This window comes from Tupaia chinensis, unplaced genomic scaffold, assembly GCF_000334495.1.
Source record: "Tupaia chinensis unplaced genomic scaffold, TupChi_1.0 Scaffold000597_1, whole genome shotgun sequence".
Taxonomy (NCBI): Eukaryota; Metazoa; Chordata; class Mammalia; order Scandentia; family Tupaiidae; genus Tupaia; species Tupaia belangeri.
Window position 1 is genome coordinate 7,674,481 of NW_006160114.1, and position 21,022 is coordinate 7,695,502.

The following is a 21,022-nucleotide window of genomic DNA, read 5'->3' on the forward strand; positions in this document are numbered from 1 at the left end:
AGGAGATAGAAAGGCATTCACATTAAAAATCAAAAGATAGTTTTTTCTCATCCTCAGACTTTCAAAAAAGTAAGTTGGTGCTTGAAATCAGAATATAAATTTAAAAGAGATCAATGAAAAGTTTTTCTGTTTTCTCCCCAAAGTTCACTAATATCTCAACGTAAGATTTTTATAGTTTTCTTAGAGGTTGAACTATTATTATTTTTTAAAAGTGTGGTAAAATAGTCATAAACTGTATCATAGTAACCATTTTAAAATATATAGTTCATTGATATCCAGTACATTTACATTGTTGTGCAACAATCATCATCTTCCCGGAGCTTGACTTAGTTTAGTCAGATAAAAATCACACGCTTTGCTCCCCTCTGCCTTTAAATCCTTTCTTTCAAAGTTCTCCTTAAATCATAGCTTCCCCGTAAACTTTTTCTTGATCACTTCAACCTATGTTGAGGTTGAGCTTTCTTCCCTTCAACTGATTCACTCATTCATATATTTAGTCAGATGTTCAATATATATTGAGCACTAGTTGTGTCCTGGACATTATTAGGCACTAATGATATATCAATGAACAAAATAAACAAAAATCCTTGCTTTTGAAGCATCACTATTCTCCTGGGGAGAATATGGAAATAGTCCACATAAGTAAGACCTATCCACTTATCTATGGCTATCTGTTTATCCACATAGGAAGGTACAGATACAAAAATCTGCAGATGCTCAAGTCCCTTATATAAAATGGCATAGCATTTGCATATAACCTACTCACAACTTCTCATATACTTTAAATCATCTTTAGATTACTTGCGCTATTTAACACAATGTAAATGCTATATGAAGAATGCTATATGATATCATTTAGTAAATAACAAGAAAAAACTTTGCATATATTCAGTACAAACATGACCAATCATTTATTTATTTTTTGAGTATTTTTTTATCTGTGACTGTTTGAATCTATAGATATGGAAGCCAAGGATATGGAGGGCCAACTGTAGATAGGTATAGTAAGGTGGCATACCAGATGACCATAAGGGTGGAAGTGCTAAGGAGAAGAATAAAGCGGACAAGGATAAGACAAATCATGTAAGGCGTAAGAGCTACAGGAAACAGGATGATCTGGTAGGGCTTTCCTTAAGGGATGACTTTAAGCCAAGACCTGAGAAAGGTGAAGGAATACACTATGCAGAAACCTGAGGTGGGCACAAGCTTGGTGAGAGTGGGGTCTGGTAAAAGGCTGTAGCAATATAATTAGACTGACAGCCAGGGAGGCAGGGACACTTGCTGGGTACTTATTGGGATGGGCATGAACAGATGACCTATGTCTGCAAAATCTTGGAACATCTAGTAATCACAGCTAAAATGTGTACAGAAATCATATTTATGATATCATTAGTCTCTTTGCACAAAATGATTGAGAATCAATAATTCCATTAAGACTACACAAGCCACATATAAGGGGAAGGCAGTCTAAACCTACCTTTGCAGAATCCGAAACATTATCCCAGTATGGAGAAGGAAAGTCCACTTGCCCCATCAAAATCTGATCAAAAAGCACCTCCTGATCATCACCACTTCTGTTTAGATGAATGACAACAAGGAAAAAAATAGTACTAAAATGTCAACTCGGGGTATGTCACTTCACTCCTATACATTGAAGCCCTTCCCTTCCCCATAAATGTGTACAATGTATGTTTTTAAGCAATTGACAATGTCAAGATGGAACTCTTTTGGTAAAGTAAGTAAGAATGAGTTTTAAAACTATATGCAAAAGATTTATGGAAGGCATATAAATTAGCATGCACAAGACGGAAAAAATAGCAGGCATTGCAAGTTAAATTCTTATTATGTTTTCTTCCCTCTGCAGGCTCCTTTGTGCACGAAGGACACATGGATCATTTAGAGAATAGAGAAATGCTTTGTTGATGCTGAATAAAAGATTGCTGCCCATACCCTCGAAACGGAGGGAAACCACACAGCAGGATGTAAGTGATTACACCAGCTGCCCAGATGTCCACCTTGAGGCCATATCTGGAAAAATAAGTGATGTTAGGAGTTAGCAAAGTTAGGCCAGGACAAATTATGGCGCATGTTAAAATAGATGGCTCTTCTATTCCAATCCAAAATAAAACCAAACAGGATTAAAAACCCAACAATAAACCCACTAGCTAAACAGAGTTCAAGGAAAGAATAATCATTTTTTAAAAATGTAAAGACTAAGGTACCAATGTAGTGTATGTCTATCCAGAATCAGTAAAAAAGGGTTTCAGAAAAAGACTTATTACAGATTTATAATATAAATGTTAAGATAGTGATAGACTCCTAAGACTATCTAACTCCTTAATTTTAGGAATAACATACTCATTCTTAGAATATTTTCTAAGTTCCAAAGAACTGACATACATTATCTTATCTTATCTTTCCATCACCTGTGTTGGTTGGAGAGGACATATCTTGCCTATTTTTTTGAAGAGAAAACTGAGGTTCAGAGAGTTGAAATAATTTTGTTAAGATTAAACAACTAGTCAGTGGTAGAACTGGGCTCCAACTAAGGTCTTCAGGAGCCCAACTGAGTCTTCTCAGGCCAACTTGAGTTCAAATCCTGCCTTAGCCCCTAAGTAGTCTTGAGCATACATGATACTTAACCCATCAGCGTCATAGTTCTTTTATGTGAAAAAATGGAACTCTAAAGCCAACCAGAAGAATAAAAATTAAGTCAATGAATGTAAGGTCTGACATACAGACTACCCCATCTTCTCCCACTCTAGGGTGGAGATTTTCATTCACCCAGTACTGCACACAGAACTCAGCAAATTTCCAGTGCCCTGCTGATGCCTAGAGTGTTTTCGCTCCACAGAAAATCAATGGATTGCTAAGAGAGCCACACTGGGACCAGGTCTAGAGTATGATGTCAGCTGAGAGAAGAACCAAGAGACTGTGATCATTACGCACAATAATGTCTGTCTCTTTTATCTTCAAAAATAAGTTAAATATCATCGTTGTTCGTTTCTGTTAGTCTGAACATTTTTCACGCTGAGGTTATTACATCTGTTCTACCTTTAACAAAGGCTAAATGGAAGCTTCAAACAAGATTGCAATAATTGGCAACTTTCTTGAGAAAACAGAGAAAATGGCTCCCAGTGTAAAAGTTAAAAAAAAAAAAAAGTGAAAGAAACCTAATAGTTAATGATGGTTAATTCTGTCTCGACAGGACAAAGCATTACTATTTTCCATATTCTTAGAGCAGGCTAGTTTTTTGTCTGTTCATTTGTTTGCAAGGACAGCACATAAACATAAGAGAAGCATTACTTACCCAGTCTCTGCAATGATTTCTGGAGCCACATACGTCGGGGTGCCACAAACTGTGTACAGGGGGCCATCCACAATGGTGGCCAGTCCAAAGTCACCCAGCTTCAATGATTTGCTGCCGTCTTGGTGTTCATATACCTAAAATAGAAATATAAAACACAATCACCTTAAAACCAAGAGCTCAAAAGTTTTTTCTTGAAGAAATGAGAGACAGTGTGATGTAGGTTTAATATGTATAAAGGTTTTTTTTAAAAAAGGTAATTATGTAAGGATATGTGTATGTGTAGAGATTGTGTGTATACACACACACACAGAGACATATATGTATATATATTATATATTAATATTTAGATAACTCCAAAATTGGAAACATGGAGAGGAAATAGAAATTTGTTGAATAAATTATGATAACCTTCATAACGTGAGATGACCATTAAAATGCCACATGACCATTAAAATGGCTACGTAGGTTAAAGATTATTAAAATGAATCATGTGTGGGAAGTAAAGATAACAGATTTCAGGTTGGTTTGTATAAAATGTCCTTTAAAACATAATACATGCAAGGAAAAAAGTCTGAGTGAACAAATGTTGATGTATCTGTCTAGGTGGCAGGACTATTGGAATTTGTGGGGGTTTTTTTTGTTTGTTTTATTTTTTTAATTTTTTAATTTTTTTTACTTTTGAGTGTCAAAATTTGACCTTTTCTACAATGGATTACTTTTCATTTTAATATGTAAGAAGCTTTAAAAATACAGTTCTTCAGTAACTGAACTAAAAAACTCCTACACATATACTAAGTGCCTCACATTTCTAACAAGATCTGTTTACATTTTTTATTAATAATTGAAAGGGATATTAACATTTCACTTCACCTGTGACAATTCAGAGAGATTTATCAGGTGCAGAGTCAGCGTTCTGTCCATGTTTCCTTATTAAGGTAGTAAAAGTCTCCAGTCTTTCACCCAACAAATCAAGAAAAGGATGCAGGTGACTCTAGGCAAGTATTTAAACTCCTTTAATTCTAGCCCATGATCAAACCAAATGGATCTGCTCAAAAAAAATATCCCAAACAACTTCTTTTATTTCAAAGAAAAGATCAAAGGGCAATGAGAATTCTCAGTGTCCTCCTTTGGAATCAATAGGATAAAAAAAAAAAGAAAACTACAATAAAAGGCTAGTATTTCTAGCAAAGGCAATTTCCAAGAGATGCCTCAAGGAAATGGCACACTTTTCCATGTACATCAAAATAGTTCATCCAACAAGAAGTTGAGGCTTGCATGCTCTTCTCTTGTCACCCTGTGATCATCTGTTACTTGCTGCAGCCGTTCAGACCCCTTGCACAGCAAGATACTTCTCCACACATCAGGAGCATTGCTACCGATCACATGCCATGGCTGTCTTCCTTCAGGAAAAATAGATTAACTTTGCATTCCATTGCAGTAGAAAGTGCGGATGTTTGGCCAGCTGAACTGCAATATCAGCAATGAGCATTTGGATGCAACTGTTTTGGCATAGGTAGGTAGACAGAATCTCCTCTCTGGAGAAACTGTCTTTCCCGGGCGGGAAATATTAGTCTACTTCCTTTCCACACTCATTACATGTAGTCTTTTCTCCAAGGGCTCCTGATCATGAATAGTTTGGCTATTCTGGGACAGACAGAGAAATACTTGTTGGGTCATCTGAATGTGGGTTATTAAGGCAAAGACAGCCATGCAGCCCTCACAGATATGGCTTTACCCAGTTGTCATCTGGGATGGATACTCCCCCTACTTAATGAAGTAGCTCTTCAGTGCTGGTCACCACAAAACAGGTTTAAATTAGGAACTTTGATGCATCAGAATTACAAAACACAATATCATCTTGGGTCTCCATATTCTCAGGCAAAATAAATTTCTAAATTGTAGTCTTTACATGTGAGCCATTCTTGTCATTCAAATTATAAATGTTTTTCATGAAAAAAAATCTGAAATGAAGACCTCTAGATGATTGTCTAACTTATTTCCCAGTCAAGAATTGTCTACTTCCTTAATTGCATTTAGTTTCTTTCTTTCTTTCTCTCTCTTTCTTTCTTTCTTTCTTTCTTTCTTTCTTTCTTTCTTTCTTTCTTTCTTTCTTTCTTTCTTTCTTTCTTTCTTTCTTCTTTCTTTCTTCTAGAGCGATTTTTGCTATAGGGCATGTGTGCTCACCAGAGACAGAGAGATAGAAAGCAAGAAATCGCTCCCCAGGAGGGATGGTCACACTGCAATCCTTGCTCCTCTTCTCCTCTCAGGATGTTGGGCATATACACACATGTGCCTGGCGTGAGTTTTAGGCCACTGGGTTCCTGACTCAAACTCCAGTCAACTATGTTGGAGTCCAGCAATGTAAGCATTATGCCATCTGCTGGTCTCATACCAATAACTTGTTTTTTTTTTTTGAGAGATTTTCACTATAGGGCGCGTGCACTCGCCAGACAGACAGAGAGAGACATTAGAGACAGAAAGCGAGAAATCACCCCCCAGGGGGGATGGTCACGCCGCAATCCCTTCTCCTCCATTCTCCTCTAGGGATCCTGGGCATGCACGCACACACGCCTGGCGTGAAGTTTTAAGCCACCGGGTCCGGGACGTGAACCGCGGTCGACTATGTGGGAGTCCAGCGACACAGCCATCACGCCAACTGCTGGTTCCCTACCAATAACTTTTGTAAAATGCAAAGTAATCTTTTGCTTTGATATACTGCTAGATCTAAATATTCATGATGCATGCTTTGTGAGGTTGTGCAGATTTTGATTTATTAACCCCATTTATGTAGGAACTTGGTAGTTTTTTTTCCAAACCTAGTACATCTATCACCAAACATTATTCAAAAGTTTGACAAAAGCAGATGTTGATGACTCAGCTATAAGTCCCATTTTAGTTCTTAATATGATGATATAATTCTTACATGGAGCAAATATTTTATTTTTGAACATTTACATTTTAATAGAAATTCTATCTACCATATAGACATACATCAATTATATTCAATACAGATGAGCAGAATAGTTCAAAGTACCAGTAACTAAAAAAAAAAAAAAGAAAGCATTAAGAATCCTACCTAAAAAATGATTACCTAAAAGTAATAGCACTTCTGAAAAATCCAAAACCATGGCAATAAAATACACAGAATTTATCATTTGAATGTTTCTTTTCATTTCTCTTTAGTCACTTGTACTATTTTTGCATTGAAAACAGTATAGTAGAATTTTCATGAACATATAAGGAGGTTCATGTGATGGTTAGGAGAGACAATAAGAGCTTAGAGACAAAGGCCTACTCCATGTAATTGAAAACATATCTAGACACAAGTGTATTAGAAATGCTTCAACGAAATGTTTTTGCAGGTGAATAAATGTCTAGGTCTCTAGTTTGGAATTCTGTTTAACTTACTGTCAGGCAGGGCAGGAAACAAGGTTACTTTGTGTTTTTCTCTGTCAACACTTTGGGAGAAGGATGGAGAAAAATATATTCCAGTGTTTCGTCTCCTCCAATGAGAGAGCCCTTTTCCTTAGTGGGATAATGAGGCACCTCACAACTGGGTCTCACTATGAGTGCCTACTGCAACCTGAGTTATAATCACCCTCGTCTCTTACCAAGTCGATTACAGAGGAACATGAGAGAGGCCACTGGAAAATGTAATTCAAACTTTGTTAACAATCACAGATTGCTAAATATAGCTGTCTCAAGTGTGTACATGTATGCCCACACACATCCTTGCAAAACCATTTCTACAAAGCCTTTTCCTAAATGGCAGCTATAAATTCACTTTGAACAAGTTTTTAATTAAAAGTTAAAAATCGAAAAGGCTTTTACAAGTTCACGTTGAAAATGCCGAGTCCTTGGCTTTTATTACTGTGTGAAGCGATTCTGACTTCTCCCTGAGAATCTCTCCTCCTGACCGTCTTTCAGAAAGGACATTAACAGGCTGGATGAGACTGTCTGCGTCTCTCCTGCAGGAGACGCAGACTGTCTCATCCAGCAGGTGAGGTTCTGGTGTAGGAAGAACTTTTTGCTATAACTGTATTTTAAAGCCTCTATAAAATATGACCCACACGTGAAGTGGGAGTACATTAATTGTCAGTCAAGGAGTATTCACAACATGAGATATAATTTAATGTTCACCCAGGTCCTTTAAATACTATAGATGTTCCTCCACATTTTAAGCACCGAGGGGCTATTAAAGAGACGGGGATTAGTGCAAATTACCCAGTATGTAGTGCTTTCACTGTTTTAACTAAGCAATAAAACTGTGTAATTGTACAACACTAATTGAATGCAGCTACACATAATTGTGGGCTGCCATATGTATCCTATTACCATAAAGACTGTCAGTATTCTGTAAGCTCCTCTTGTGATCATTGCAGATGGCTACAGTCAGAGAAGTTGTTCTCCAGGGTTTATTATATGGCTATAAAGATATCCCATGATTTGACAGACTAAATGTGCTAAATGGCAACAATTATGAAAAAAGGTCCAATTAAAAGTTGAAAGCATGTCCTACCAAGAATAGATATAGTGAAAGGTCAGATAAGTGTATTTCAGAGCATGCCGGTATTTTATTCAGGATTTTTTTTTTCCAAAAGTGTTTTATCTTTGTTTCTTTTATTTTTTTTTTAATTTGAGATTTTGCTCTAGCTATAACTTGCTGAACAGTAGATGTTTGGGTATTTGCCTGATTTCACTTGGATGGGAAACTGAGACTATTTGGAAAAGTTATTTGAAAAAATGAAACATTTAATAGATAGCCATAAAATGCAGCCGGGGGCTATAAAATAATATGAAAATTCAGAGATATCCTGAACCTATTCAAATCATTTCTGAGATTCCCATAGAAAATAACCCAAAGCTGACTAATATAACAGATATGTTAGAACAAACATAATTCTTAGTGTTGCTATGGTTCAAGGATATCCCTGTTGAAACGCTGGCTAATGAATCATTAGTAACCACTGAAACAGTTTTCTCAGAGGGGCTCGGAGGGTACTAAAAATTATTTGACCAAGTAGAATTGAATAAAAGTGGCATGAAATTGACAAAGCCATGAAAAAAGGTCAATTTACTTTTTAACATATATGGTATCCATTTAAAAAGACATTGATTTTCCTCCAGCCATGGTAGATGGCCTTTATGATGCTTGCTAAGGAAAACAGATTAAATTTAAATCATTAACTTTTAAGAAGTGAAACAGAACAACACTTAAACTGGGAGTTACTTTGTAAAATACACTTTATGCTGGGTATACTTAAAAAAACTAATAAAAAACATTTTATAGTCACATGTATTTATGAAATTGAAAGTTAAATGAAATGATAAAAAACAATACAAGTTGTATACAAGTCAGAAAAAAGTAAGTCAGGAGAGAGGTAACAATATTACAGGAAAAAACAAAATTGCTTTTCAAAACATAACACTAGAGTTATCTGGGAAAATGGAGAATTGAACGGAAACACCAGGAAACCTGATTCTCATCCTCTACTAAAAATCATCATGAAACTATCAAAAGGAGTTCTATGCAGCTGCAGTGAAATACGCAGAACATGCACATTCCAGATTCTGTCAGGAATCGTATTTTAGGATTTTGCAAAACTATGGGACCTCAATGTCATTGCAATTTTTAAAAAATGTATTGCACTTTTGTCATACAATTAATATTCAGTATGTCACTATGGAAAAACTAGAAAGGACAGTTCTTTATAGAGGAAAAGGAACTAAACCTATCTATCATTTTTGATACTCAGAAATAACCACAGTTAACCTTGGGGTATGCACTTTCAGACCTTTCTTTCTCTTTCATTCCTGAACTTCTTTTTCCACTGGGCAACGCATCCTGAACAGTTTCTAAAGTAAGTAAACATATATCTATATCATTAAATTTAGTGGCTGCTAGCTATTCCATTATATGGGTGTACCATAAGAATCCCCAAAATTGTCTTTTGTTAAGCACACAGGATATGCCCACAATGAAAACTTCTGTGTGCATTGTTTCACTTGATTCTCACAACAACCTTATTGACCAACTCGTGTTTTGTAAATGAGAAAATTGTAGCCTAGACATGTTAAGTAACTTGCCCATTGTTACATAGTTAATAAGCGACAAGGTCTAAACTTAAACTCAGGTATTTCAGAGTCGGTGAATCTAAACAGAATGTCCTCTGCCACATCACGCCATTATTTAATGGTTGTCCTGAAGCAAGTTGTTTCAATATATACAGTTTGTTTTAATCCAAGCTAAGAAACACTGAGATGAATATCTCCCTGGATATCTGCATATCTGTTTTTTCAACCCCTTAAGTTATCTTTCTTTTCTTTTTTTTCATTTTGAGAGAAATTTTTGCTGTAGGGTGCATGTGCTTGCCAGAAAGAGACAGAGACAGAAAGCGAGAAATCACCAGCCATGGGGATGACCATGCTGCAATCCTTCTCCACTCTCCCATTGCGATTTTGGGCTTGCATGCATGCACATGCACCTGGTGTGAGTTTTAAGCCACTGGGTCCAGGACTTGAGCTGTGATCGACTACACGGGAGTCCAGCAACGTACCCATTACGCCATCTGCTGGTCCCTTAAGTTACATTTCTTGAAGTACAATTATTTGGTCACAAATAATTATTTAAGATTTTAATGATATAAAAGAGGTTTTTTAAGTCTGTGAAAAATGCCTATTATGAAAAAACTATGTATGGATTTCAAAAACTTTTGCACCAGAATAAACTCATACTTAAATTCCATTTTCCCCATGAACTTTTTTTTGTTTGTTTGTTTGTTTTTTGAGAGGTTTTTGCTATAGGGCACTTGTGCTCACCAGAAAGACAGAGAGAGAGAAAGTAAGAAATCACCTCCCCCACCCCAGGGGTGATGGTCACGCTGCAATCCCTTCTCCTCCATTCTCCATTCAGGATCTTGGGCACGCATGCACACACGCCCAGTGTGAGTTTAACCCACCGGGTCCGGGACTCAAAAAAACCGTGGTAGACTACATGGGAGTCCAGTGACATAGCCATTATGCTAACTGCTGGTCCCCCTGATGAACTTTTAAAAGTCTCTTTTCAGAACAACAGTTTTACCAAGTTACCCTGCCATCAACACATACTGGTATATTGGTAACTTTGCTAACACTGTGTATTATTATGAGATTTTACTAATGCAATAGGTTTTGTTATTCTAGAATGAAATGAATGTCATCCCTTAAAAACAGAGGGGATAAATAGTGGGACAGACAGACACAGACTCACTAAGTTGATTCACTACACTGCTGCTTTTCTGTCCTCGTCTCCTTGATGGAACATCAGGGTCTTGAAGAAAGCCTTTCAATAATTGCTTAGTACAGTAACTGGTACAATGTTGTACTAAATAATACTTCAGGAAAATGTTGTTTATCTTCTATTTTCCCTCAGTTTTCCTCCTAATTCAAAGAGCAGAATTCTTTTTCCTAAACATTCACAGAAAGGATCCTGCAGTTTCTGTTTGCGCACTTAGAATGACTACAAGTTTCCTGTAATAAAGACCATTTAGTTTTCCAATAGGTATAATTGTCAGAAAGCTTTTTCTTCCATAAACCCCCAAAGCTCTCGCCCATTAATGTCTTCCCTGTAGTTTTCGTTTAACACTCTCAAATACAGCACGATACAATTTTCCCATCTTCCATTTGGCAGCCTTTCATACCTCAGATGAGAGCCACCTTGCTCTGGTCATCCATCCCACCTCTGGGCAAGCCCCAACTCTGACATGATGCTCAACGTATCACCGTAAGGACGAATATGGAATGAGCATGGCAGAGGATGCTCCCGATGGTTCTTTCAGTGAAAGAAGTCTACACGCACTTCAATATTTAGCAGCATTACCCTGAACTTCTAATCCAGTAAATGCCTTTGAGACCTTAAGTTAGGCCAAGTTTCCCCATTACTGCCTTTCTATAATCATCAATAACACAACTACATCAAAATCACTTAGTCCACAGGAACTGATGTTTGTCTCATTAAGTTCCATCTTACCAGTATGGGATCTTTATAGAGCTAATCATATTTTTGGATCTCGAACCTGTCCCTTGGTGTAATACATTTTCATTTCAAGTCAGTGGTGATCCTGGCTAGCACAGGGTTAGTGAAAGTCCCATAGAAGATGACTAACTCCTTTCCTGTGGAAAATCCTCAATACATGAACAATACATTTGGGTGACTCGAATACACAGTGTAGACGATTGACGATGAACCACCCAAGTTCATTTTTGTCCGTGACCTCTAGGCACCCTCGATATGTGGTACTTGCCTGTGTGACCTAATGGAATAAGAGTGTTGGAATTAAGGCAGAAATTAGAGCTTGGTGTTGCCTTAAATTGGAAATTTGGAAGAATAAGAGCACAACCTATGATTGTCAGTTGGGTGGGCAGGAATAGCTTATTGCTATATGGAATCCCTTAAGTGAGCATGAGGATCATAAGTTGCCCATGTTCTTGTGATGAGCAGCTAGGAGCAGGTACAAACACTTGAGCAGAGAGGTTCTAAAAGATTTCTGACTTAAGAGAGGCATTTTCCTGAGATACTGATTTCTCCTGGACAGTATTGAGGAGTTTGGGAGGAAAACAATTTTTGAACATAAACTTTATTTTTTTTAAGAGAGATTTTTGCTCTAGAATGTGTGAGCTCACCAGAGACACTTAGAGAGACAGAGAAAGTAAGACATCAACCTTCAGGCGGGATGGCCTATACCACAAACCCTTCTCCTTCATTTCTCTCTTGGGATTCATGTACACACATGTGCCAGGGTGAGTTTCAAGCTGCTAGGTCTGAGATTCGAACCATAGTTAGCCATGTGGGAATTCAGCACCAAAACCACTATGCACTTCCTGCTGGTCCCTGAACATAAACTTTTATATGTAAAGAAAATTACTGTGTTTATTTCTGCATTTCGATAATAATTGTAATAGAAAAACTAGTAACATAAGTTATATTTTTGTCAGAAAAGACTAATTTTTGTAAGGAGAGGAACATTTTGTCAGAAAAGACTAATTTTTGTAAGGAGGGGACATCTGTGTATCCATTTTTTTTTTCCATGAGGAAAAGAGAGGGAGAAAGAGACAGGTATTTTCTGTAAGGTCTTGCCACACCACACTCCTCCCGCCCAGTTTCCGAGTTAGTTAGGAGTAGCAAATGCTGCTAAACATGGTTATTTGAGTTAGTCCAGGATCCAAACCTGGGACACCCTATGGCTTCTGCATCAAACCAGCACCACCCTGGCAGGGCCTGTGATACATTTTAAAAAGATCCCACCAGCTCCTTGGAAGAAAAACTGCTACTGATTTTTGCTGCCAAGGGTACAAGCTTGCCATCTAGTGGTAACTTGTATGAACTGAAGACGTTAAATACTAGTTTCAAAAAAGCAAAAGGTTCCTTTAGTAGGAAACTATTATGGTATATACACACACATGTATATGCATACATATGCACATAAACAGAGTGGACTATGCGTAAGTATAGTGAGGGAAATATTGCACTTTCTCTCCCACTCAGGTTTGTACTGAGGCCAGTGTGAGTCCTCAGTTACCGGATGGGTTGGGAAATGGCTTGGGCTTGTGATGTTGGCTCTGTTTTCTATTCTATGAAGTATCACTTACTCACTTGCTCACCCCATCCCTTCTGTTAGCCACCTGTAACTCTATCCCTATGATTATTTTTTTAAAGAATTATTTTATTTAACTTTTATTTATTTACTTATTTTGATTTGACCAGAGAGGAACAGAGCAAGAGAGTGAGAGGAGAGGGAGAGAATGAAGTGAGAAAGCCGCCAGGTCCAGGGTCGGAATTGCAGTTGGCCATGTGGGAATCCAGCACCCTTAACCACCACACCACCTGCCGGCCCCGTTCATATGATTATTAAGCCCCAGGTTTGACATCAGATAAAACAAACAAACGAACAAAAACACACATGAAAAGTACTGACATGATTAACTTGTTGGAGGAAAAAAAAAAACCTTAGTAATGATACAATAATAAATTTATAAGAGACATTTCTATTGGGTCAGTGCCAGTTTTTATAAAATGTCACTGGAAATGTCATAAGAAGTCAAATCATATTTCCTTATCAAAATACTTTGACCTGAACAAACACTTAGAGAGCATCCTATGCCAATAAAATGAAATATGTAGCTAACTAAATTAGACATTTGTAAAAAGAAAAAAAAAAAGCAAAAACAAAAAGCAAAAAAAACGCTTTGCTAGTTATAACAAATACTAATCAAATACCTGCAAAAAACCTTGGTAGTGGTCTAACAATTTAGAAGGATTTTTGAGGTTTCCTAGTATAATATTAAAGCAAAGTGTGCAGTAAAGCTTTTTGATGTATTTGATAAGTTTCCTTGTAATAAGCAAATGGATTCAAAATCTTTACACTAACTTTATTATATCACTTTTCAAAAACAGTCTATAGCTCTGCATTTTGTCATGAGGCAGCAAATCCATACACGGATGAACAGTAAAATTTTAAAAGCAATGTCAAAAAGAGATGAAAAATGATTTTTACTACATAAAATGTTATTGTTAAACATTTTTATTTTTAGAGGTAATTTAATTTTTATTATAAATAAAGGGGGAATAAAATAGAAGGGAACAAAAGGTCATATATCTCTTTATCCTGATAAAATTCTCTTAAAGGAGGCTCAAAGGAGTTAAGTAAGTTGTTCAAGGTCTTAAGTTCAGTCCGTGAAGCACTTGGTTTTGAACTTTGTTCTTCAGACTTTCAGACTTTCGTCCTTCAGAGTGTGTGAAAGTGTACCTCCCACAATGGTTCTCTCTTATTTCCACAGAAAGTACAATAGAAAAAAAATTTTTTGAGAGGTTTTTGCTATAGGGTACGTGCGCTCGCCAGAAAGTCAGAGAGAGAGAGAGAGAGAGACAGAAAGAGAGAAATCACACCCCAGGAGCGATGGCCACACCACAATCCCTTCTCCTCCATTTTCCTCTTGGGATCTGGGGCACGCACGCACACGCACCCAGTGTGAGTTTAAGCCACAGGGTCCGGAACTCAATCCGCGGTCAACTACATGGGAGTCCAGCGACATAGCCATTACGCTAACTGCTGGTCCCGAGTTCAATAGAAATTAACAGAGGTTTCATGGACGATTACTAATTTCATCCGAATTGTGTTAAACTTATTCTTTTTTATTCAATAATAGGTCTATCCCTGCAAAACTTATCAACTCTAGTCCTTACAGTAAGAAATGACTACAGTGAAGAATTGTATCACTCAATTGTTTTATTTAGATATTTTAAACCTATGTTATGAGTGACTGCAATGATTTCTCCATGTGTTTTGGGTTCTTAAATTGGAAATAAAGAGAAAATGGAAGGAGAGAAGGTTCTTTTTTTCTTTTTGAGTAATTTAAAGTAAAATCTGTTCAAATGAGCCCAATACTTTAAAAGTATCCTGCAAATTGTAGCATGAGTGAAAGCACACTGCTATGTAATCATTTATGGCATTTACAGAAATAGATAATGCTCTAGGCAAGTGAACAATGGGAGCAGAACACTGCACTGCAACAGGGAAGAAAATGAAACTTCAGTTTTCAGTCTCTGATATTTTGGAGCTTAGAGAAGTTATCAAACAAAGGCCCCATTGTAACTCTGTTCCCATGAGACAATCCTACATAATTTGCAACAAATGAATAATGAATGCAGATGAGGAAAATATGGCTGCAGTTAATCGAGGCAGCTATGCAGACGGGACTGTTTAGGCTACTAAGGAGACGTGGAATTTGAGGTGCAATTAGGTCAGCACACCATTATCTGACTTCTATTGCCTTCATTAGCCAGGAGCTACAAGACCAACACAACTGCAACTATGTACATATTTACTTCTGGAATGCCTGTCTTTTCTGCTTGAAGGTCACCTCCATGAAGCCATGCATCTCCTTTGTTCCCTGGCACAGTACCAGGCATACAGAAGCACTCAATCTTTCTCTAATTCGTAGTTCACTAGACACCATGATAGAAGCTTGCGGTTCGGAGCGGGTCAGAACTAATTTGAGCTCTTGTTACCAGCTTGGTCAGGTTATTTAATTTGGGGCTCTCATTTTCCTTACCTGTGAAATGCAGCAGCAATGGAACTTGCCCACATGGTTAATGCGAGAATTAAATGAGGTAATGATGGTAAAGTGCTTAGCATGAGGCCAAATGGTGCACTGGGGTTCTCCATCATAGCAGATCTTACAAGCTTCTACGTGTGTAGTAGGAACTGGGTTGCTCTGCTTTTAAACTTGAGTGGGCATTGAGATTACCTGGGGGAATGAACTAAAATACAATTTCTGTACTCTGTCACCAGTCACCAGATGCTGATTTAGTGGGGCTACATGTTGCCTAGAAATTTGCATTTTAACAAGCACCTGGAAGTAATTCTCATGCAGGGAATCTTAGGACCACTCTTGGAAAAACACTGCTTTAGACAGAGAATCCTACATTTTTAGGTTTCTGAGGGGATGGACTAACAGGAGTTGCACATAATATGTGATACTTGGGGGTGGGTAATGGATGTAAAAGAAGAACTAGCATCTTCAGGGGGAGAAAAAATTATGTATGAAGGATAGTTTATTAAAATTCCAACCCGAGAAGTCATATTTACCAGAGACAGTGCCTCATGCCCAGTTCTCTGCATTCTCACTGGCTAAGAAAGAACCCTCATTAGCTTGCATGGAGAACCCTCAATGTTCCCGTGGAGTTATGAAAAAACAAACCAAGTAGTCCTAAAGAGAGGGAAGGCTGTCAGTGTGGTTTTTAACAATTAGTCTTCTTCATGATCATTTTATGCTGAGAAGCCGTGTCTTGAAATTCACTCTGATGTATTACCTCTAGGTTTTAGATCCTGTTACTGAGATGCTGAGTTAGGGGTCTAAGAGATAGTTTAGCTGAACTTTCATTTTCTCATGTAAATCCTTTCTAAAATAAAAATGCTGTAGATAAATGATATGTATGTAAATGCTCCTTGTCACTATCCTATCCTAGCCCAAGATGTTAACTGTAGCCCAAAACTTACTGAGCTCGAGTCCTACGCTTGTGCCTGGTTTTTATTAGGTCACTGGGAAAGTTATGATGTATTGTTTTTTAAAGCAAAAATGTGTCATGGCTTTCCTGACAATCCAATATTTCCCAACAAGTCAGGTGCTCTTAACTCTTATAGATCAACCTAAAATTTTGGCTGGTCTCCATTTATATACTGAAGGTTAGCTGGAAATTAGCCATTAAGGCAAGTTTAAAAAAATAAAAAAAGGAAAAAAGGCAAGAAAATAAAAAAAGGAAAGGAAATATTCTTATTCACTTATGAATGTACGGCAGGCAGGGTGCCTGCAGTCGAATCCTCTTACCAGCAGGTTCTCTGGCTTGATGTCACGGTGGACGATGTTCAGGCTATGCAGGTATTTGATGGCACTGGCCAGGTTGTACAGCATCCCACTGGCATCTCGCTCGGTGTATTTGTTAGTGGAAGTAATGGCATCAAAAAGGTCTCCTCCCTGAGAAGAGAACAGCAGGCAGAGCAGCACGTTAACAGATGGGCCAACGGGGCTGCCAGCAGAGACAACTGACAAACTATAAAGGAAATGAAGAATGAATGCAGGATCTTGAGTTCCTCAGGGCTTTCCCCACCACTTCCTCCTCAGGCTTTTCCCTACCACTTCCCTCTCAAAGGCCCAAAACCTCTATGGTGACTTCTTTTCCCATTTTAAGAGCCAGTGACATCCCTTCCAAAGCTCAAAGAAACAAGCAGGTAAGGACACGCCATCATCAGTCACGTGGCCATCTGCACAGCCCTGCCCGAGGAGGAGGAGGTGGAGCTCCATTTCCAGGGCAGAGGCTTTGTGACACGTGGGGATCTGGTGGCATGTGCTACATGCCACATACCAACTGCCATCCCAAGTTCAAATTAGTAACTCTAAACCTCCCCCCAGGGAGAAGCAAGGTAATACTGCAAACTGCACGTTTAACAAAGTGATCGGCTGCCTCGTGCAATTATTAAGACACACACACACCACCAAAATCTCTTTCATTCTCTACATTTAGCTCTCTTGGAGTGGGTGTAGTGTTTTGTTTTTCAGTAATGTGCTTCTTTGTGAGGAACGGAGAAAAGGATCAGAAACTGCCATTCCAAAGGTGAGAGAGAAAGGAAGGAAGGAGGGTGGAGAAATTTCAAAGAAAGTTATCTAGAGCTATTATTCATCTGAACTTTCGTTTCTCTTGTTCCTTGCTAATTCTTTGCTATTTGGTGAAGCAGAACGATTTTAAGTTCCATTTATCTCAAACCCTCTCAGAATTTGGGTGTGACCTACTCGTGATGTCTGAATCAATGTTGCATGCAAGCACCAAACAGCCAGCCGGTTCCCAATAGTGCTCACCCGTCACCTGCTGTGGTGAGGGACTTACCTCTTCTTTTCACAGTAACAAAAGCAACATGTAGCCCTCGTAAGCTGATGATTTTCTCACTATCCCGCCTGGACCCTCCATGCTGCCGTATACTCTCACTGTCCAGGAAGACTCAAGAGTTCTTAAAGCATATTCATTCCCTCATCTCTCAAATGAATGCGTTTTCAACTACCTGTTTCTCCCAAAGGCAAGGCCCCTCCAAGAGGGTTTGCAGATTGTCTCGTGCCACGTGAGGAGGAGGACATTCACTGTGGTCTATCTGAACCGCACCCCCAGAGGTCTATGGTAGGACACATGCGGCCGCATACAGGGACCTTGTAAACACTCCACAATTGTCCTGGTCATTTAGCCTCCAGGCATCCTGTAATCTCCTTTCTTCTTCATCCTCAACAAAGGAACCACCAAGTCCCACCAGCCCTTCCATGAAAACACTTCTCATGTGCACATCCTTCTGGGCCCTCCCACTGCACCTTCTGAGTGAGCATTCTTCTTTTGCTTTCTTTTTTTTTTTTGAGAGGTTTTTGCCATAGGGCGTGTGTGCTTGCCAGACAGAGACAGAGAGACAGAAAGTGAGAAATCACCCCCTGGGGGGATGGCCACACCGCAATCCCTTCTCCTCTCAGGATCTTGGGCACGCATGCACACGTTCCTGGCGTGAGTTTTAAGCCACCGGGTCCGGAACTTGAGCTGTGGTTGACTACATGGGAGTCCAGTGACATAGCCATTACGCTAACTGCTGCTCCCATCAGTGAGCATTCTTATCACACTGTCCCCAGACTACTGTCATGCCATGTGGTCTCACAAGTGCACTGCTTCCTTCCTCCAGCTCTTTGGCCCAAGCATCCTGCACAATGCATGCTATGTGGCTACTTTCTTTTTGTTTTCAAGAAATCATTTTCTTCCCATGGCCTAAAGGAAAAGGCTCTCTCTGTTCTCTCTCCAACCGTGTTTCATTTCATCTCCTGCCACTACCTGGGACAGTTACCTTTTGCTCCAGGTAATATTTCTTCCCTTCGTCTTTCCAACACCTATCATCTTCTAGGGCCTGATGGCAGGGCCCCCTCCTCCACAAGGTCCTCCTTCTTCTGAACACGTAACAGTTTACAAGTGGCACTTACGGCAGGCAGAGGTCTAAACTCTTGTACCTAATGATTGTGGAATGTCACCATCATTAGGTACTGCTGCTTCACTCGCTTCTGGAATATAGGCCCTGTTTTTCCTGTAACTTCCAGACTGGCATACCACCAGATTCTCAGGGTTTGTGTAGCACAATCCTACCTAGATTTCTCTAGAAGAAAGTTACAGGAGACTGTCATGTCAAACATGGGGTTGGCCTTCTCTTCCTGGGAAGCCTCCAGACCTGGACTCAGGGAAGCTCTGGTTTAGCCACTGCATCTAAGAATACGATGTGGTGGCACTACTAAGGAATACCAATGCTCTATTATACAGACCCTCTCTGGGCTTTGCAGGAGAGCCTGCTGATGCAGAGGGCATTCACGAAGGCTGGTAAGTGCAACAAGGATCTTGCTATTGTCACCCGTCTAAGCACAAGAGGGGACTTCAAGAAGTTAATGGAAAATAAAATTAAAGCGCGTGTTTATTTTTGTACAAAAAGGTTTTGAAATCCATGCCATTTTTTCATAACACCCATTTTCCATAAACTTTTTTTTTTTGGAGAGGTTTTCACTATAGGGCGTGTGCCCTCGCCAGACAGACAGAGAGAAACAGAGAGACAGAAAGCGAGAAATCACCCCCCAGGGGGGATGGTCATGCCTCAATCCCTTTTCCTCCATTCTCCTCTCGGGATCTTGGGCACGCACGCACACGCGCCCGGCGTGAGGTTTACACCACCGGGTCCGGGATGCAAACCGCGGTTGACTACATGGGAGTCCAGTGACATAGCCATTATGCTAACTGCTGGTTCCCATAAACTTTTGAAACCTCTCTCCCCATGTGGTGGGCAATCCGACTAAGATTTCTCACAAAATGTGTTCTGAATATCTGAGCTTTTGTCAATTTAATTGAGTTTCAGCTCTCCAAAAACCAGCCAACAACAGTGGTGTTATCAATAACAACAGGGAATTAATCAATTTTTTTTGGAGAGGTTTTTGCTATAGGGCGTGTACGCTCACCAGACAGAAAGAGAGACAGAGAGACAGAAAGTGAGAAATCACCCCCCGGGGGGGATGGCCATACTGCAATCCCTTCTCCTCCATTCTCCTCTTGGGATCTTGGGCACGCACGCACAAGCGCCTGGCGTGAGTTTTAAGCCACCAGGTCCGGGATGTGAACCGCGATCGACTACGTGGGAGTCCAGCGACATAGCCATTATGCTAACTACTGGACCCAAGGGAGTTAATCAATTTTTAACAGCAAGCAGAATGGCAGTGGACATGGTTCAAAGCTGTTGGTCTGAACGTAACATCACTGTGAAAACACTATCCTTCGTGTTAGAGAAAGCACAATTCATGGTGCTAGGAAAAGGTAATTTGATCATGAATACCAATATGAAAAAGCTTCTAAGCAAATGAAGTCGACTTTCCCATGTTGTAATAATAACAATGATAACATTTTTACCTCCCTCAGTCTCAGACATGGCAATAACCTTGCTACAAACAAGGCCCCTTCGCCCAAAGAAACGAATTTTAACTTAGTGTAAAAATAATTAGCCTTCACCTACAAATAAAAATAACCATGAAGTAAAAAACCAACAAGTTAACGTATCTCAAGTAGAGCAACTATGAATAATGAAACCTTAAAGGCCCTAGAATTAACACTTTTCTATAACACATAAATTTATTAAATATTTTCCTATGTTAAATAGTCTTTTCATTTTTAATTGCAAGAAGGTGTGTGTTCTTGCCTCAGAGAGAAAGTATCCCTCAATGAACTGTGGTCACACTGCAATCCCATCCTCTTGGGATTTTGGGCACACGTGCACAGGAGCCCAGCATGGTTTTCAAGCCACTGGGGCTGAGATTTGAACCTCAGTTGTCCATATGAGATTTAGCTCCCTTTAACCACTAGGATAGGGGGCTGGCCTCTGTTTAAAATTTTTAAAAAGAAAATTCCTCCATTTCATAGTCACTGGCTAGGCTGTGAGATTCCAAACCCAGCTCTGGGAGCTGAAGGCTCCCACAGACAATGCACACAGTTGATGCTGAAGGTAGTAAAAATAATTTACAGTTTAAAACTAAAGCGAAAGTTACTTAAACCTTCAGTAAGATTAGCATAGTGAAAAGGATATAGAAAGATAACTTCATAAAAATTGAACTTTCCATTTTTTCCCTTTT

The 21,022-nt window shown here is 39.1% G+C and overlaps 1 protein-coding gene across 3 annotated transcripts in view; it reads right to left on the reverse strand.

The window, feature by feature from the left end:
- Positions 1-21,022, reverse strand: part of DCLK1 (doublecortin like kinase 1) — a 387,346-nt gene that overhangs the window by 39,262 nt on the left and 327,062 nt on the right. For all 3 annotated transcript variants that reach the window (XM_006158451.1, XM_006158453.2, XM_006158452.3), the window contains 4 exons: positions 16,676-16,822; positions 3,311-3,444; positions 1,951-2,028; positions 1,478-1,574 (listed from right to left, as the gene is read on the reverse strand). In XM_006158451.1, the coding sequence (XP_006158513.1) occupies positions 1,478-1,574; positions 1,951-2,028; positions 3,311-3,444; positions 16,676-16,822 (456 nt within the window). The remainder of the gene's footprint in view (positions 1-1,477; positions 1,575-1,950; positions 2,029-3,310; positions 3,445-16,675; positions 16,823-21,022) is intronic.